Source organism: Cryptococcus neoformans, chromosome 1 (assembly GCF_000091045.1).
Source record: "Cryptococcus neoformans var. neoformans JEC21 chromosome 1, complete sequence".
NCBI classification, from domain to species: Eukaryota; Fungi; Basidiomycota; class Tremellomycetes; order Tremellales; family Cryptococcaceae; genus Cryptococcus; species Cryptococcus deneoformans.
The window spans coordinates 1,995,701-2,011,260 of NC_006670.1; the positions used below are offsets into that span (position 1 = coordinate 1,995,701).

The 15,560-nt window shown below is 48.5% G+C and overlaps 7 protein-coding genes across 7 annotated transcripts in view; 4 read left to right on the top strand and 3 right to left on the bottom strand.

The window, feature by feature from the left end:
• CNA07295 (hypothetical protein) overlaps positions 1-1,002 on the top strand; it is a 1,283-nt gene extending 281 nt beyond the window's left edge. The window contains exons 2-3 of the mRNA XM_024656112.1: positions 1-602; positions 671-1,002. The exon at positions 1-602 is cut by the window's left edge and continues 35 nt beyond it. Of these exons, the coding sequence (XP_024514184.1) occupies positions 8-602; positions 671-900 (825 nt within the window). The 5' untranslated portion in view covers positions 1-7 and the 3' untranslated portion in view covers positions 901-1,002. The remainder of the gene's footprint in view (positions 603-670) is intronic.
• A 351-nt stretch (positions 1,003-1,353) lies between these two features.
• On the top strand, positions 1,354-3,740 carry CNA07300 (enoyl reductase, putative). Its single transcript, XM_567047.2, has 7 exons — positions 1,354-1,947; positions 2,010-2,093; positions 2,187-2,465; positions 2,522-2,587; positions 2,642-3,010; positions 3,061-3,246; positions 3,302-3,740. The coding sequence occupies exons 1-7, from the start codon at positions 1,897-1,899 to the stop codon at positions 3,344-3,346; spliced, it is 1,080 nt and encodes a 359-aa protein (XP_567047.1). The 5' UTR covers positions 1,354-1,896; the 3' UTR covers positions 3,347-3,740.
• A 532-nt stretch (positions 3,741-4,272) lies between these two features.
• On the top strand, positions 4,273-6,041 carry CNA07310 (conserved hypothetical protein). The gene is made up of 5 exons (XM_567222.2): positions 4,273-4,565; positions 4,628-5,016; positions 5,069-5,141; positions 5,198-5,679; positions 5,732-6,041. Exons 1-5 carry the CDS (start codon positions 4,343-4,345, stop codon positions 5,960-5,962), a joined length of 1,398 nt encoding a protein of 465 aa, XP_567222.1. The 5' UTR covers positions 4,273-4,342; the 3' UTR covers positions 5,963-6,041.
• On the bottom strand, positions 6,002-8,908 carry CNA07320 (hypothetical protein). Its single transcript, XM_567048.2, has 2 exons — positions 8,320-8,908; positions 6,002-8,264 (listed from the first exon to the last, which is right to left on the bottom strand). Exons 1-2 carry the CDS (start codon positions 8,820-8,822, stop codon positions 6,071-6,073), a joined length of 2,697 nt encoding a protein of 898 aa, XP_567048.1. The 5' UTR covers positions 8,823-8,908; the 3' UTR covers positions 6,002-6,070.
• Positions 8,909-8,941: 33 nt separating this feature from the next.
• CNA07330 (hypothetical protein) lies at positions 8,942-11,517 on the bottom strand. The gene is made up of 9 exons (XM_567049.2): positions 11,293-11,517; positions 11,220-11,236; positions 11,044-11,172; positions 9,938-11,001; positions 9,822-9,887; positions 9,444-9,771; positions 9,312-9,389; positions 9,214-9,263; positions 8,942-9,162 (listed from the first exon to the last, which is right to left on the bottom strand). Exons 1-9 carry the CDS (start codon positions 11,335-11,337, stop codon positions 9,128-9,130), a joined length of 1,812 nt encoding a protein of 603 aa, XP_567049.1. The 5' UTR covers positions 11,338-11,517; the 3' UTR covers positions 8,942-9,127.
• A 179-nt stretch (positions 11,518-11,696) lies between these two features.
• On the top strand, positions 11,697-14,307 carry CNA07340 (hypothetical protein). Its single transcript, XM_567050.2, has 5 exons — positions 11,697-11,826; positions 11,866-11,941; positions 11,979-12,292; positions 12,352-12,741; positions 12,809-14,307. The coding sequence occupies exons 1-5, from the start codon at positions 11,726-11,728 to the stop codon at positions 14,229-14,231; spliced, it is 2,304 nt and encodes a 767-aa protein (XP_567050.1). The 5' UTR covers positions 11,697-11,725; the 3' UTR covers positions 14,232-14,307.
• A 23-nt stretch (positions 14,308-14,330) lies between these two features.
• On the bottom strand, positions 14,331-15,523 carry CNA07350 (hypothetical protein). Its single transcript, XM_024656379.1, has 5 exons — positions 15,373-15,523; positions 15,204-15,308; positions 15,092-15,138; positions 14,931-15,042; positions 14,331-14,875 (listed from the first exon to the last, which is right to left on the bottom strand). Exons 1-5 carry the CDS (start codon positions 15,484-15,486, stop codon positions 14,426-14,428), a joined length of 828 nt encoding a protein of 275 aa, XP_024512008.1. The 5' UTR covers positions 15,487-15,523; the 3' UTR covers positions 14,331-14,425.
• Positions 15,524-15,560: the final 37 nt, after the last annotated feature.

The following is a 15,560-nucleotide window of genomic DNA, read 5'->3' on the forward strand; positions in this document are numbered from 1 at the left end:
ATTGATCATGGACGGTTATCCTTCGGCTTCAAGTTCGCATACCTCGTCCCGTCCTGTCACTCCTAGCTCGGATCAGAACATACCATATAGCAACCCAGGTTCACGCGCTGTTTCTCCCCCCTTTTTTGACCAGTACGTCTATTCCAACCAAGCCACCGATTTTGGTGCCTCGGACATGGAATCTATTATGTCGAACGTATCCTCCACCGATCCCCTGATGGAAGCGCAGATTTTGGAGGCTATGAGTAATGGCACTTTATTTTCCAACAGTAATCTTGGATTGGAAGGATTTGATGTCGCCTTTCCATTTTTGTCGGTAACCGATGCTGGCTCCCCTTCCAGACAACTCGCAAGCCAGATGTCGTCTCCTTCCGTGGGTCCTCTTGATATACAACAACCTTTCGGATACCCTGCGGAGGATGTCACAAACTGGATGCTGGGAGAACAAAATCAGAATCCTTCTGCCTCAGGAATAGCAGGAGGTTCCCCTTTATCGCCGACACTAATTGTTACCGATGTAGATCAGGCGCAGCAATCGGCAATCTCTCCTTTTACAAGTCGTCGGTCGCGAAACCAATCTTTTTCTAGCGTTCTGGAGTTGCGTGAGTCTATATCAATCAGTTCCAGTTATTCGACTCAGAAACTAATCCTATATACTCTCGCATACTAGCACTCGATCTCCAGTACAGCACACAGCGGGATTCTCAAATATATCAACAATCGTGGCAGGAAGTCACTGATCGAGATACGACAATCCGAGAATTAAGATCGACAGAGGAAGCGCAACGATCTAGAATACAATCTTTGGAAGAGGATTCTAAAGCCAAGACTGCGCAATTGGCTGTAATGCAAGCAGTCATTGTAGACCTTTGGATGAAGCTACAAGAGCGTGATGTTTAGATACAAGTATTCTAGGGGAAAATATCATTTTTACGGCTTGTACCTTTCATTGAGACTTGAGACACCCTTTTTATAGAATACTATCCGTATATGTTAATAATTCCTGGTGTAATAGAGTCCCTAATTTGCCTCACTAATTACCCTAGCTGCCTTCTTCCCTCCCACTGGGGTCTACTTCGCTTCCCCTGTCCTCTGCTGCTGCCTTCCTTCCATGTGAAAGAGATCAGACATGGGGTCAAAAGTTAAGGAGCTCAAGTTCCGCCATTCTCTATGAAAAGGTGTACTTTTCTTCACTCGTTCGTGCAGTAGTTTGATGAACGGTTCCCTTATTTTTTGAACGTCTTTTATCCGGTATTAGAATAATGAACACATGCTGGTGTAACGCAGCATTGGGATCGGGACATATCCGTCGAATAGTTATCTAACCGTTTTGCCACTTATAGTAGTACGTAGGTAAATAGCACTGCACCCCGGTCCAAGTTTGATTACCTACGGACTCAAATTTACTATACCTATTTCCTTCGGGCAGGGGTAAATGGTAGAGTTATACTAAATTGTTGTCTACGTTCGTTACTTACTGTGTCAGTTGTTTGTCCACCATACGTTCGTTAGCTGTGGAAATTACTCGTAATGTCAAATTGATTATTATTATTATACTCATCAGTGCCTTATCTCCCTAGCATCCTTATCAGTTAGTTATATCACTACTTTATAGTTCTAATTGACCTCATTACGAATGACATTACAACCTCCTCCTTATGAATAAGCCGACTGTTAATTGAATTTATCATCCGTCTCTTGGCCTTGAGAAGACGTCATTATAACCTCCACCTTCTGAATAAGCCAACTGGACCCCTCAACCTCTTTATATACGACTATGTTGGCAGAAGATCAGTACATTCGTACAATGTAGTCTCTGTGACCAATTTATAGATCACTCTCAAGCAGTACGCATCAAAATCAACGAGATCGACGTGACATTTTAGCGCACACAAGATGGTTTCTGACAGCATTCCCCAAACTATGAAAGCATGGACTCAGAATGGAGTATGTGTCATAATGTAAAATGACACGAACGACGGTCTTTTGAGCTTACAACTCACATTCAGGCCGACTGGCTATCAATCAACCAAATCCCAGTTCCCCGTTTGAAAGACAACCATGTTCTTATCAAAGTAAAGTATGCGCCTCAGGTATGTTCATCTGTTGTCGTCCAGCTGTCTCCTCTGGCAGAGATGGACATTCAGGGCAATATGATATTCACGATACTATCTGTGATCGGGTAGAATCCCACAGACTGGAAACATGCCGTCAGTATCTCCCTTCCGGGGGATGTCCTAGGCTGCGACTTTGCCGGGACGATTGTTAAGCTTGGGCCAAATCTCAAAGTTCCCCTCAAGATCGGTGACCAAATCGCTGGCTGTGTCAATGGGGGATGGTCTAATGTCGAGGGATCATACGCCGAGTACGCCGCAGTTGAAAGTGACATGTGTTTTGTGGTGCCCCAGGGAATGAAACCTGGGGAGGCGGCGACGTTTGGTATAGGATGGGTCACTGCTGCCCAGGTAAGTCAGCATGTCCACTGATGAGATCTACCGTGTCTGACGGGCGTGCGCCATAGACCATCGTCCACCAGCAAGGCAAATCTTTCCCTCCCGGCGACACCAAAGTATCTGGCAATCCCTGGGCAAGCCATTATACATTAATGTATATTTCTCGCTGCTGACCAATTTGTTTGCAGTATATTATCTACGGTGCCTCCACCTCTGTGGGTTTCTTCGGCATATCTCTGGCCAAAGCGTTAGGCTACCGCGTTCTCGGTGTCTGTTCTCCTCACTCTTTCGATGTCGTCAAATCTTACGGTGCCGATGCTGTTGTCGATTATCACGACCAGAAAAAAGCGATTGCTGAAGCTCTCGACATCACCAATGGGGGTGTTGAGTACGCGCTTGACGCTATATCCGACGGGGATAGCTTCAAGATCGTAATAGGCATGATGGGTGACAAAGGGAAGCAATTGAACTGCATCTTGGGTGTTCCAGAGGAAGTGTATAAGATCAACCCGAAGCTCAAAGTTGAGTGGACGTTGATGCATACCATGTGGGGAGTAGTGAGTAGTAGCCATTCGCTGTTTGTACAATTTATTGACGACGCGCGCAGGAATTTGATTGGGCCCCACGTTCTGAGGAACATCAGATATGGCCAGTCAAACCCAAAGACAGAGCGTTTGGAGAGGAAATTTTCAGGAAAACCCCTGAGCTGATCGCCAAATACAATATTCGACCTAACCCAATCTTGATGCGAGGTGGTTTCGAAGATATCGAGGAGGGGCTGAAGGATCTGCAGGTGAGTTGCACTTCAACGACAGGTACTATTGTCCGTGGCTAAACTGTGGGTACAGAATGGAAAGATCTCTGGTAAGAAATTAGTGATTAAGATAGCTTGAGCAGCAGAAGAATCGCTGCAGAGAATTTCATACCAAAGGCTATGCGGTCGTGCCGGTTGTGATGTTGTTGCTGAAGGCAAGAAATGAATTGTATGTTTTAAGTTCGCTTGCGATGAAGAGGAACATTGCCCGAGGACCCAAAATGCCGTTGAATGATTGAGCTGTACAATGATGGAGTGAAACCCTAGAACGCAGCAAGAACCTGTTGGACCATGGCAAACTGGATTGGAAAAAAGCTAATAGCAGGATAGGAATTATAGATGCAGTGTTTACCAACCACCTTTTTTTCTAATGGTTAGGCTACCAAAGGAAAGACTCCATTTGTATGTATGTGTTTACGAGGGCATTCAGCGGTATCCGTTTCGAAACAATGACACGCGCTGAGAGGTTCTATCCTTACTGTTACATTTGATTGAATGGAGCGAGAAGGAGGAGGGTTGTTTTAGAACACCAGACCACAACAATAAGTCACCGAGTCACCGATTGCAAGTGACGGCACGGCAACTCGTCCAGAGTACAGAACTTGATCAACTGATCCATGTATCCAAAGCTTATCCATTCCAATGAATTCGTCAACGCGAACACGACTCGTCGCAATCTATGCCACAATTTAATAATATCGCTCTCGTTCTTATTAACTAACGGCTTTCATTTCACAACAGCCATCATGTAATGTTGGAATTTGCGCAATTTATAATTTTAGGGGCTACAGGGAGGTATGTCAGAATCCGTATAACTGTGCATGTTCGTTAACTGTGAGGAAACCTGGTACCACGTTCTACGTTAAGTGGTGGTGTACCTGAATTGGTTATGAATCCGACATGACGTAAACAAAATCACGTGATTGAATCGCCGTGCTTACAAAGACCTCCACCAAAAAAGTTCCATAGAGAAGAAGCGACGGATGAAAAACAGAAGATCCATAAAAATAACTCTTTTTTATGCATGTCCAGCAAGGCAGTGGGCTCTCCCGAGACTTGCTACTGACCGCCATAGATGTCTCTCTATGATCACCAAGAAGAGGAGGAAGATCTCCCTCATTTGAACGAGGACGACATTGAAGAGGTGCTCGAGGATGACGGCCAAAGGCCGAGCGGATTGGACGATGATGACCTGGGTTATGGACACGATGAAGATATGAAAAGACTCGAAGACGGGATCGAGGGAATGGAGGTGATCGGGAAAGAGCCCAAGGAGAATAATAGTTGGGGAGCAACTGGTTAGTCAATCCGGCTCTGCGTCCCGTGATGTTGGAGCTGATGTAACATCGTCATTATGTAGCTCTTCATCAAGATCACAAGTCAATATTTGCTCTGTCATTACACCCCAAATTCCCCAACCCGCCGCTGGCAATAACAGGCGGTCAAGACGACACCGGCTTTATCTTTTGCCCCATCCCTTCCAGCTCGGCTGACGGTAACACTTCAACATTCAACTCCGAAACATTTCTCCCTATCAGATTATCGGGACACACAGATTCAGTCGTGACAGCAGCTTGGAATTTTGATGGTGAGATGGTGGCTACGGGAGGAATGGATGGACGTGTGAGGGTGTGGCGAAGAGTCAGGAAGAGAAGAGGTCAACCATTGAGCGAAGAAGTGTTGAATTCGCTGGAAGGGTGGAGGGCTTGGGAGTTCCTCACGAATCTCGAAACTGGCAGCGAGATTACTGTGAGTTAAAGTCATGATGGGGACCCATGCAGAAGCTAATGACGAAACGCAGTGGTTAACATGGCACCCTAAAGGTAATGTCCTTACTGCTGGCTGTGAAGATGCTACAGCGTGGATGTGGAACTGTAAGCAATCATATCCCTTATTCCCTTCAAGTGATAATTAATCAACAATTTAATAGTCCCATCAGGAAACACGCTCGCTGTACTTCCATCGCATACCTTATCCTGTACTGCTGGTCTCTTCCCTCCCACCGCCAAAAATCTTCTTACTGCCTCCCTCGACTCATCACTCATCCTCTGGGATCCTCGTTCCCCAAGCCCCGTCTGGAAGTCCAACATCTTCCTGCCTCCCAATTCGCCGGAACTCGATCCGAGTATACATGGTATCACGTCCCTTGCTGTCTCCCCTCGAGGTGATGTCGTTGCCGTCGGTGGCGCTTCGGGCAGTGTTAAGATTGTTAGTTTGTCCAAGGGAGACGTCTTAACGACTCTCCAGGGCCATAGGTTTGGTGATAGTGTAGAAGCGCTTTGCTTCGTAGATCTTGCGAACGGAACAGGGGATGGAGGTAGGGGGTTAGTCTGTGTGAGTGGGGGGACAGACGGACGTGGGTTCGTTTGGGATGTAGCGACAGGACGGGTTAGGTCCGAAATCCAACATGATGTGCGTTGTTTTCCCCTCTATCTATTCTGTTCCCAACTGACGATTGTGATAGGAGGTTATAACTTCCCTCGCTCCCCATCCTGCTCCGAATCAACATCTTCTTACAACCGCGTCCCTCGATTCCACTCTCAAGACGTGGGATATTCGAACAGGTACTCCTGTAGCTACCCATCTTGGTCATACGGGGTTGGTGGGTGGAGTGGCTGTCGCCCCTCTGGGAGACGGTGCTGTGGGGGTAGTTAGTGCAGGTGACGAAGGCATTAGCATGATTTGGCGGATCTAGGATAGACAACGAAGCGTAGAATATATCTAGAGCAGCATTGTCGTAATGATCTATAATGCATTTTGTCATAAATATCGTGAAGTTTATCTCTAGCCGCTTCTTACTACTTTATTCAACGTCATCCTCTTCAATCTTATCTGTCCGCTTCAATAATTCTTCCTTTAACCCCTCATCCCTATCCTTACCGGGTGCTCGATACAGTCCGCTAGCTAACCCACTCACTCTCCTGGGCGCGCCCATGACTCCCGCTGAAAACGAACGACCCACATTCCCTACGCTTGATAACATGCTCGCAGTCCGTCTCTTGCGCTCGACACCGTCCGGTGTAGATGATCCATCCGGAGTGAAGGAAAAATGAGTTGTTAGGTCATCAAGAGGAGATACAAGAGGTGTCGGTAGTGGTGAAGGATGACGAGGCTGGAGAGAGATGGTTTTGAGATGTACACCATGCCAGATGTTGTTGTCTTCTTTGTCTTTGCCCCTCTTTCCCTTTCTGTTATCGTCATCTTCTCCTTCTTCGTCGACTTGAGCGACTTCCATTCCTTCCATTTCATGTACGACCTTCTTCAAACCCGCCAAATCGCCTTCAATATCTTCAACCTTTCTGTTCAACCTCTTCCATTCTTCGCCATCACCCTTTGCAGCTACATACTCATATACCTCTTCCATCACCTGCTCTTGCTCTCCGTCTTTTCCCTGGCCGGGGATGACGTTGAGTAGGGCTTCAAAACCTCTATGCACACGCTCGGTGTCGGTGAGGGCAATTTCGACGTCTACACGGGCATCTTCTATGACCTCGTGTAAAGCATCGAGCAGAGTTGAAAGAGTAGCGCTGGTAGACATTTCTCTCGACAAAGGTGATCCAGGAGCAGGGAATCGTGCCAGAGGAAGGAAAGTTGATTTTTTGCTACCATGTTTGATGGCAGGTGTCAGAGTAGTAAAGGTTGACATGGAGGTCCGTAAGGAAGCAAGGGAGACGGAAAGGTCGTGAAGAGTTTTCTGAAGGGGTGTGTAGCGGACCGTTAAAGGTTCGAAGAGAGTATGCAGCTCAGATACAAAACGTGACGGTTGTTGTATCGGCTGTTCGGCTGATGACTCTTCCTCAGGCTCGGCAGGCACTTCTTCAACCTTCTCCTCAGATATCTCAGAGGTTCTTATGTCAGGAATTGTATGATCCTCCAAATCGAACACGATCTGTCCGTCACCTTCCTCTTCGGCTTTCACACCCTCAACAGCTTCTTTCGCTAACCACTCTACTCTTTGTCTTTCAAGATCCATTCTCTTCTCTGTCTCTGCTTGCAAATCTTGCACAAGTGTTGTGACAAGTTCTTCAGCCAGAAGGGTCCGAGCAAGGGATTCTTCTGCTGGGTCCCGCTCTTCAACCTTGACACCATGTGTTTCTTTCTTCTTCGTTTTGCCCAGAGATGAGACAATCCCTCTCCAGCTTCTCTGCTTATCTGGTGTCACGTCCTCAGTGCCCCCTTCACTGACGGCTTCGATCCCCTCATCCACCAGACTTTCGAGGATGTCTGCCTCAAGCACGGCTCCATCAACACCTTCTCTCATTCGTCGCACGTGGTCCAACCAAGATTCAATTTTCCTGGCCCGCTTTTCCTCTTGAGCGATCATCCTAAGACGCAGCGCGACTTCTCTTCTTCGACCGGCTGATTCTCTTGACATTCCCTCTGACAGCTCATCCAAAGCATTACGAAGCTTGGTAGACCTTTCCCGTTCATCGGCCAGTCTCGTTTTGTACGCCGCAAGCTCCCCTCGCAGAGATGTGATTGTCGCATTCGACCTCGTCCGCAAGTTATCCAAGTGCATATGCACTGTAGCATGCGTCTTCTGAGTAAAGGTCATGTATCGCTCAACCACCATCGCAGCAGACTTGTCATCCCTTTCCGCCTTACTCCTTTCTTCTTCAGCTTCGACCCTCTTCAGGGTCTCTGCCGCAAGCTGGTCTTTCATGGACGTTAGAGAGGAATCTAATGACTCGAGGTGCGTTTGAAGGGAAGCTATTTGGCGGTCTTTAGCAGTAAGGGTTGTGGAGAAGTCATTGAAGAGCTGGTGAACACCACGCTGACCTATGAGGAGGTTGGATATGGTTTCGGAGGGAGAGGCTTCGCTGGCTGCGGAGGGCAATGCAGTGCTACTCGTAGTAGGATCAAAGTCATTTTCAGTCTTGGGTTTCACCAGAGACGGCGTGAAGAACGCAGAGGTTGACGTTGTGGGTATTATAGGTGGTACAGCGCTTGGGTCCAGCTTACGAACCAATTCTTTGTACTCTTGCAACGCCAAATCTCTACACAAGGTCAGCTCACGGACGAGGATAAAGAAATAGTAAAACTACAGCTTACACAAGCTTTTTTTGCTCTTCGACCTTCCTTCTCTCGTTTCTCTCCCACTCGATTTCCTCCTCCCTCTCGTCCTCTACCCTCCGCAGCTCATTGATTACAGCCCGATCTCCTTCCCTATCCTTCATCAACCTCTGTATCTCCTGCTGAGCCTGTGCCAGCTGTAGAGAATTCTCTGTCAACTGCGATTCTGCAAAGTCTAGCTTGGATGATAATCGTCGGTGGGCAAGCGAGAGTTCTGTAAGAGCAGTCGACGTGGGCGGGATAGGTGGAGGGGCCGGGTTCGCTCGAAGCACATCGATCTCTTTCTGTAGACCGTCTATACGCTTGAGAAGGCCTTGTTCGCTCTCTTTTGCAAGGGCCAGTTCGAGGCGAGCGCTTTGGAGCTGGATACCAGTTTGGTGGGAGGCATATTGGTACTGCGAAAGTTGAGCGCGGAGGGAAGAGAGTTCGAGGATGAGCGGATGAGTGGTGGGAAGAGTCGGGGTTGGCGGGGGCTCTGACATGGCTGGATTACAGCGAGTGGCAGATTGCAGCCTAGGAAAAAAATCCACAAGAAGCAAAAAGGAAAAGAATTAAGAAGAAGAAGCGGGATGGGAAACCCGGAGCGAACAAAAAGTCGGTCACGAATAGATAACATTGGCCCCGGCCGCCGACATTCAAACTCTCATACAGCAGCTATAACAAAAAGGGGTATGTATCTATGCATGCTAATAGCAATTCCCAGATCAAAACTCAAACTGGATTCCTAGCCCAGCAAACTAAATGGCTTGATAACTATATGTCTAATGCAGATTTTTGATTCATCGCTCTAGTCAGAGTCGACAAAGAAGTACGCGCCTTCGGCTATAGCAGGATGTCAGCCCGGTTCACAAAAATATAGTCAACAAGACTTACCCTTTTGCTCCTTGTCCTTCAAAGAGTCCATCTTGTTAATACGTGGTCGGCTATGGAGTTGTAAGTTACGAATTCAACAACAGAAAGGGCAAACCTACAAGTTGGTAGGATCTCTTCGGAATGTGATGTCAAGAGATTTGAGGAACTTGTTCATACCGGTCAAGAGACCCTCAGGTCTGAATGACCCATCAGCGACTGCCTTTCGCAATATATATAATGAACAAACTCACTTTCTAGCCCAGGACTCTTTACCAGGTTGACCATCAAAGACAATGACTCGGTCCGCAAGATAAGTAGCCATGATGAAATCGTGTTCGACAATGAAAGCCGTTCGCTTGGAAGACATGACAAACTTCTTGATGACCTTGCTCGCGACAATACGTTGTTCAGAGTCGAGGTAAGCCGAAGGTTCGTCGATAAGGAGGACATCGGCAGGGACACCGAGCACGAGACAGATGGCAACTCGTTGAAGCTCACCACCAGACAATGTCTGGACGTCCTGGTCCATGATGGGCTCAAGGTTCATAGGCTTCATAACGTCAGAGTTAAATTGAGGGTCTGAAGAAAAGATCAGTTTCTTGCTATGTGACACGTGAAGCTGGACCCACGCATGAAAGCTCCCTTGATCCTCTTCAATAACAACATTCGCACAGAACCAGGGAACTTGGGGGAGACTAAATGCTCATCAGCACATTTTTTCTATACATGAATAACCCAAACTCACTAGTTTGAGGTTTCATGGAAACTCTCAATGAGACCTTGTCCTTACTCTCATCAGGCTCCATCTTGCCACCCAACAACTGCACCAACGTTGTCTTACCCATACCATTCTCACCAAGCATGACCAAGATCTCAGAGTCAGAGTACTCTCCCTCGTCGACGTGAAGCTTGAAGTTGCCAAGAGTCTTGGTCATGCTGGGGTACTGGTATCGTCGGGTCTTGGGTGCTTGTAACTCATCGACAGTCTCGGAAATTTTGAAAGTAAGAGATTCGTCTCGGAATCGAAGGTTTTCGGTGGGGATCATACCGTCAAGGAAGATGTTAATACCTTCTCGAACAGAGTAAGGCATGGTAACGACACCATAGGTACCGGGGACACCGTAGAGCACGCAAATGAAGTCGGAAAGGTAGTCCAAAGTGGCCAAATCGTGCTCAACGACAATGACATAGTTGGTAGCGTTGACCAAACCACGAATCACTCGGGCGGCGGCCAAACGCTGTCGGATATCAAGATAGGATGAAGGCTCGTCAAACATGTAGACATCGGCCTTCCTGACACTCGCAATACCAATGGCGAACCTCTGCAACTCTCCACCAGACAATTGAGAGACTTCTCGAGACTGTAAGTGCTTCAATTCAAGGTCCTTCTCGAGCCCATCACGGTTAGGCAACTCGGACTGTCGGTCAAACATCTTGCCAACGGTCATGTTGGGCACCTTGATACTTCTAGGGATTTGGTCGACATATTGAGGCTTGGTAACAGCCTTGATATCGTCCTCGAGAACCTTAGTGAAGAAGTTTTGGAGCTCGGAACCACGGAAGTGTTTTAGGATCTCTTGCCACTCGGGAGGGTCGTCATATCGTCCGAGGTTAGGCTTGAGCTTGCCAGACATGATTTTGAGAGCGGTAGATTTACCGATACCGTTGGTACCGACGAGACCGAGAACTTGGCCGGGACGAGGAGTGGGGAGTCGGTGGAGTTTAAAAGCGTTGGCGGCGTATCGGTGGGTTACGTGGGATTCAAGGTTGGTGGGAAGGTTAAGAATCTGAATGGCGTCGAAGGGACACCTGTGACGGTGTCAGTTGATTGCTGAATTGCGATACACTCACTTCTTGACACAGATACCACAACCTATGCAGAGCTCTTCAGAGATGAACGCCTTCTTGTCATTTGGATTGACTTCGATACAGAGCTTGCCCATCTTGACTACGGGACATGATCGCTTGCATTCTTGACGGCTGCGTGGTATTAGTTATAGCTGCATGATCGTAGAGGATATACACACCATCGCTTAGGCTTGCACTATGGTCAAAAAGTTAGCAAATGTGCCTCCTTGTGGATGATCCTCCATAACACACCTTGTCATCAGAGATGATGGCCACACGAGTGAGCTTGTCGGACATGTTTTCCTGGTCTTTTTCTTTGCTTCAAAGTCGAGTAGAGAGGACGGAAAAACCGGTGATTTGTTATGGATACCCTTATGCCGTCTGTGGGCTGTGGGATGCCGGTCTTGAGGGTTGAAAGAATTGGTTTGAAGACGGAATGAGGGATAGATGATTTGAGGCGGGGGAGGCGAAAAAAAAGAGGGATTTCTATTGTTCGGTGGTCCAAAGGCGATAGGCGCGAGAAAATTATGTTTCAGCCAACAAGATTTGAGAAATACGTCACTGCGTGCCTATAAATGATATTTCTTTTTGAGCAAGCCTAAAACGACGTGTCAAGGGGCAATAACATTCGCGAAGAGTGCTGGACGAACATTACTACAAGGCAGCTAGTGGACAGCCAGATATAATGGCCCAGGTTTTACCCTTGCCTCATATAATAGACATATCGTGTCCTCTTCCAAAATCTGCCAAAAGTGTGCTAGAAAAAGAATGGCCGTTTAATGTTGCGTAAGTCTCTGGATCGAAAGTATTGAGCTGATCGTGCAGCGGACCAAGCTGTAGAGACGAGCCCCCAGATGATTTTGCCAGGCGGCGGTACTACGAGACTTTGTACTTGCCAGAGGTAAGCTAGATACATTCAACTCATTGCTGATGGACAGATACTCGCGCCACTCAAATGGTTCGCAGCAGATCTCTTGAGAATCCCAAAAGAATCTGTAGCAAATAGTATCAAACCGCTCATGCTCAGTCTCTCCCAAATAGAGACCCGACATAGAAAGACGGTGGGGCCTATAATATCAACAACCGGTCCTATAACGGCTACAGTCGATGAGACTGGGCAGCATACCCTGACGGACCAAGAGATTGGCGTTTTGAGAGTTGCGTTGGATTTGAGAGGGAAAAGTCGGCTTGCGTTGGATAAAGGCATTGTACCGGCTTCAAAGAAGATTGCTGATCAGTTCGAGAAACGAGAGTAGGTGGTGCAAATGTTAGCTGCATAAATAATTCGCTCATGTCGATATACACCCGTAGAACCCTTATTCAACTCATCCTTCTCCTCATCTACCTGTCTTTCCAATCCTCACCGTTGTCGTCTGAAACTCAACAACAGACACAGCCCATATCACCTGATCCTAAATCCAGGAAACGCAAGCGGTCTTCCAAAGAAGTATCTGGAGACCGCAGGATAGGAATCTCGCCTGTTCAAGACCCATTGACCGCCGTCGAGCTATTATTAGACCGACTGAGCGTTTGGCAGGCGCTATCTGATCTGAAGCTCGGTCTGGGAGGGCTTGACCCCCCTGCGGGGTCTGGATTAGGGGTGGGAGCGGGAAAAGGGAAAAGGGTAGGGGTAGAGACAGGAGAAGAGGGGGTGATAAGTGAGATGTTGAAGAGTTTTTGGGATGATGTTCTTGTGCCTCTGTAAGCCACTTTTTGCAGTACTGTCATCCTACGTTTTGAGTCCGAAGCTGACAATGATGATGGGAAGATTTGTAAAGTCGCAAGCTTCAACATGTGCATCCTACCACCTCAAAGTATTCGGTTCACCCGCTCCAGCATCCGTTATACCGTCCAAAAATACCACCAAGAAATCACGTAAACCAAAACTCACGCGCGCCATGCCTTCGGCGGATAACAATGTGTTCCCTTTGGCTGGCAAATCACGCGACAATGTCCTTTCAAACCCTTTGGAACGTGAAAAGGAGCGAGAATTGGAGAAAGGGGAACATGCACATCCAAATCGAGGAGGTACAGATGGTCGGGATCGTGGGCACGAACGACGATTATCCCGTGCTCCATCAAGAGCAGCGTCCGACATCTCCACCTCTTCCACCCAGGACAATTCTTTCTTACGACGCTCCCTCTCACGCACTGAATCCCAATCTCAATCACAAATCCTCAAACCTCAGCCTAGTATCTTTCATCGATCACGCTCGCGTTCCACAGATCCGCTTGGGGCGGGTACCAAGGCTGGATCAGTGGGGGAGATGACGAGTACATCCATGCCGGCGCCTGTATTGACTTGTACATCAACGTTGACACCTGTGAGCATTTCCGTGTCCGCTTCAGCTGCAGTCCCTGCAGCGGCATCGACATCAACACTCGTCTCAACCTCGGTGGCTACCTCGCTAGGACCTCCGTTGAGTGGCATGCAACCATTGAGAAAGACCAAAAGTCTTATCCGGGCACCAAGCGGGAAAGATCTTTTCAAAGGCCGTCAAGTGGGGTTGAGGAGGGCGGGGTCGAAAAAGGCAGAGGCCGGCATGGGGCTAGGGATTGGATGGGGGCCGGGTGAGAGTCCGGGGCAGAGTCTTTCTCAGTCGTTGCTGCAGCCGCAATCCCATCCCCATCCCCAATCCCAATCCCAGTCCCAATCCCAGTCTCAATCGCAATCGCAATCGCAATCGCAATCGCAATCCCAATCCTACTCCCAATCCCAGAACCAAAACCAAGGTCAGCTATTTGGTAGAGGTCTCATGGGCCGCAAAACAAGCGGATCAAAGGACAAGCCGAAATCCAAATCGGAGCGTGAACGCGACCAGGAACATGACCCCCACACGCTCATCATGGCTACCCCTGCCAAACCGCGAATGCACTCTACGAACCCTTCTGGGGCACCTTTCTGGCATCCGACGCCTATCCAGGAGGAACCGCGTTCGTCGTCGTCGTCGTCAATATCATTGACCTCTCGGCTACTTAGTCTAGACAGAGAGAGGGGCCCGAGACCGGCATTTGTAGCGGAGACGCCTGTGGGTGTGAGGATGATGAGCGATTGGCAGTATGCAGAGGCTGAGGAGGAAGAAGAGGATGAAGGATTGGGTGAGTTGATGGTCATGACAGATGATGAGGATGGGGATGGGGAGGAAAGCAGGGAAAGGGGAGGGTTTGTTCCTGAGACACCTGTAAAGTAGGAGATGACTGTCGCTTTTGTTGTATAATGATTCAAGGTATTGTAGAGACGATGTTGCTGAAGACATACCTTCCATAACGATGTATAGAATGAGATTTTATGCTATTATTATATATACATTTTGTGCCAAAATAAACCATGACATCCCAGCTCCAAGGAAATGAGTGGCTTTCCTCGTAGCACTACCAACCAAGACTACAGCTGTACCCTTCCTTCCGTCTCCTCATCCTCATCATCGATTTTGAAGACTGGCGCCGCGAGCCACTTTTGCCCACCCGCTCGCTCAGTCTCCACACTTCCTCTCCCAACACTCTCGCTCTCACTTTCCTCATCCCAGATTGTACCCCTCCCCCTCTGTCCCCTCCATTCATCCCCACCCGCGCCCGCATTCGCATATGAGACACCACGGGGAGTACGCCCCCCGCCGCTGCCGCTACCGCCACCTGAAGAGGATGGGACGTCGAAAGCGTGTTCCCGTCCTTGAGCATCCCTGTACCGTCCAACACCACCTGCAGAGAGCGGTTCGTATAAAGAGGATATTTCTTGTTTTCGGAGGTGACGTTTGTGGGCCAAGTGGGCGAGGTAGAGGAAGACGGAAGAGCCGATGAGGTTGGCGAGGATGTCAAGGGATTGGAATGTCTTCCACTACGGTTATGGGTTAGTGAATGGGCGATGAACGGAAAGGGAATAAAAGACTCGCGGGAAGGGTTGCCTGGACAAACTCGCTGATCACTCCGCCGACGAAGAACGAGAGGAAAAGCGTCAAAATCAAAGGTGCCTGCCGGATGTACCACACTCTTCTTCCAGGTCCTCTGTAACAACTACATCAGTTGCTAGAACTATGCAGGGACTGCCACCCACTCTGGTGCTTCAATGACAAAGTATATGAGAAAAGTTGCGAAACCCATCTACATGGCACGTTCGCCGTTCGTCAGTCTGTGCCAATGCCCGGGATACGTAGATGATCACGTACGCCGAAAAAATGCAGGGCTTTATCGTTCACAGGCAGCTCTGGAAGAGGCGCCATACCGAGTATACCTAGCATGATGACCCACAGTGCGGTAGCAAACACCATCGCCTACAATATACATGGATGAGCGACGGGTGCTCAGAAGGCTGGAGACGGGAATGGGCAGACGTACTGGGCGGATGTTGAGTGGAGAGTCCCTGATAGGGTATGAGCGCATGACCCATGCTGTGAACCTGTCCCACAGCTGCTGGAGCATCTGCGTGGGGACCGGGTACGCTGTGGGCATTGTGTATGGGTGTCAAGGATAAACGCAGAGATTACTGGACGAGATATAGACAAACAAATGGTGACGTCGCCGGC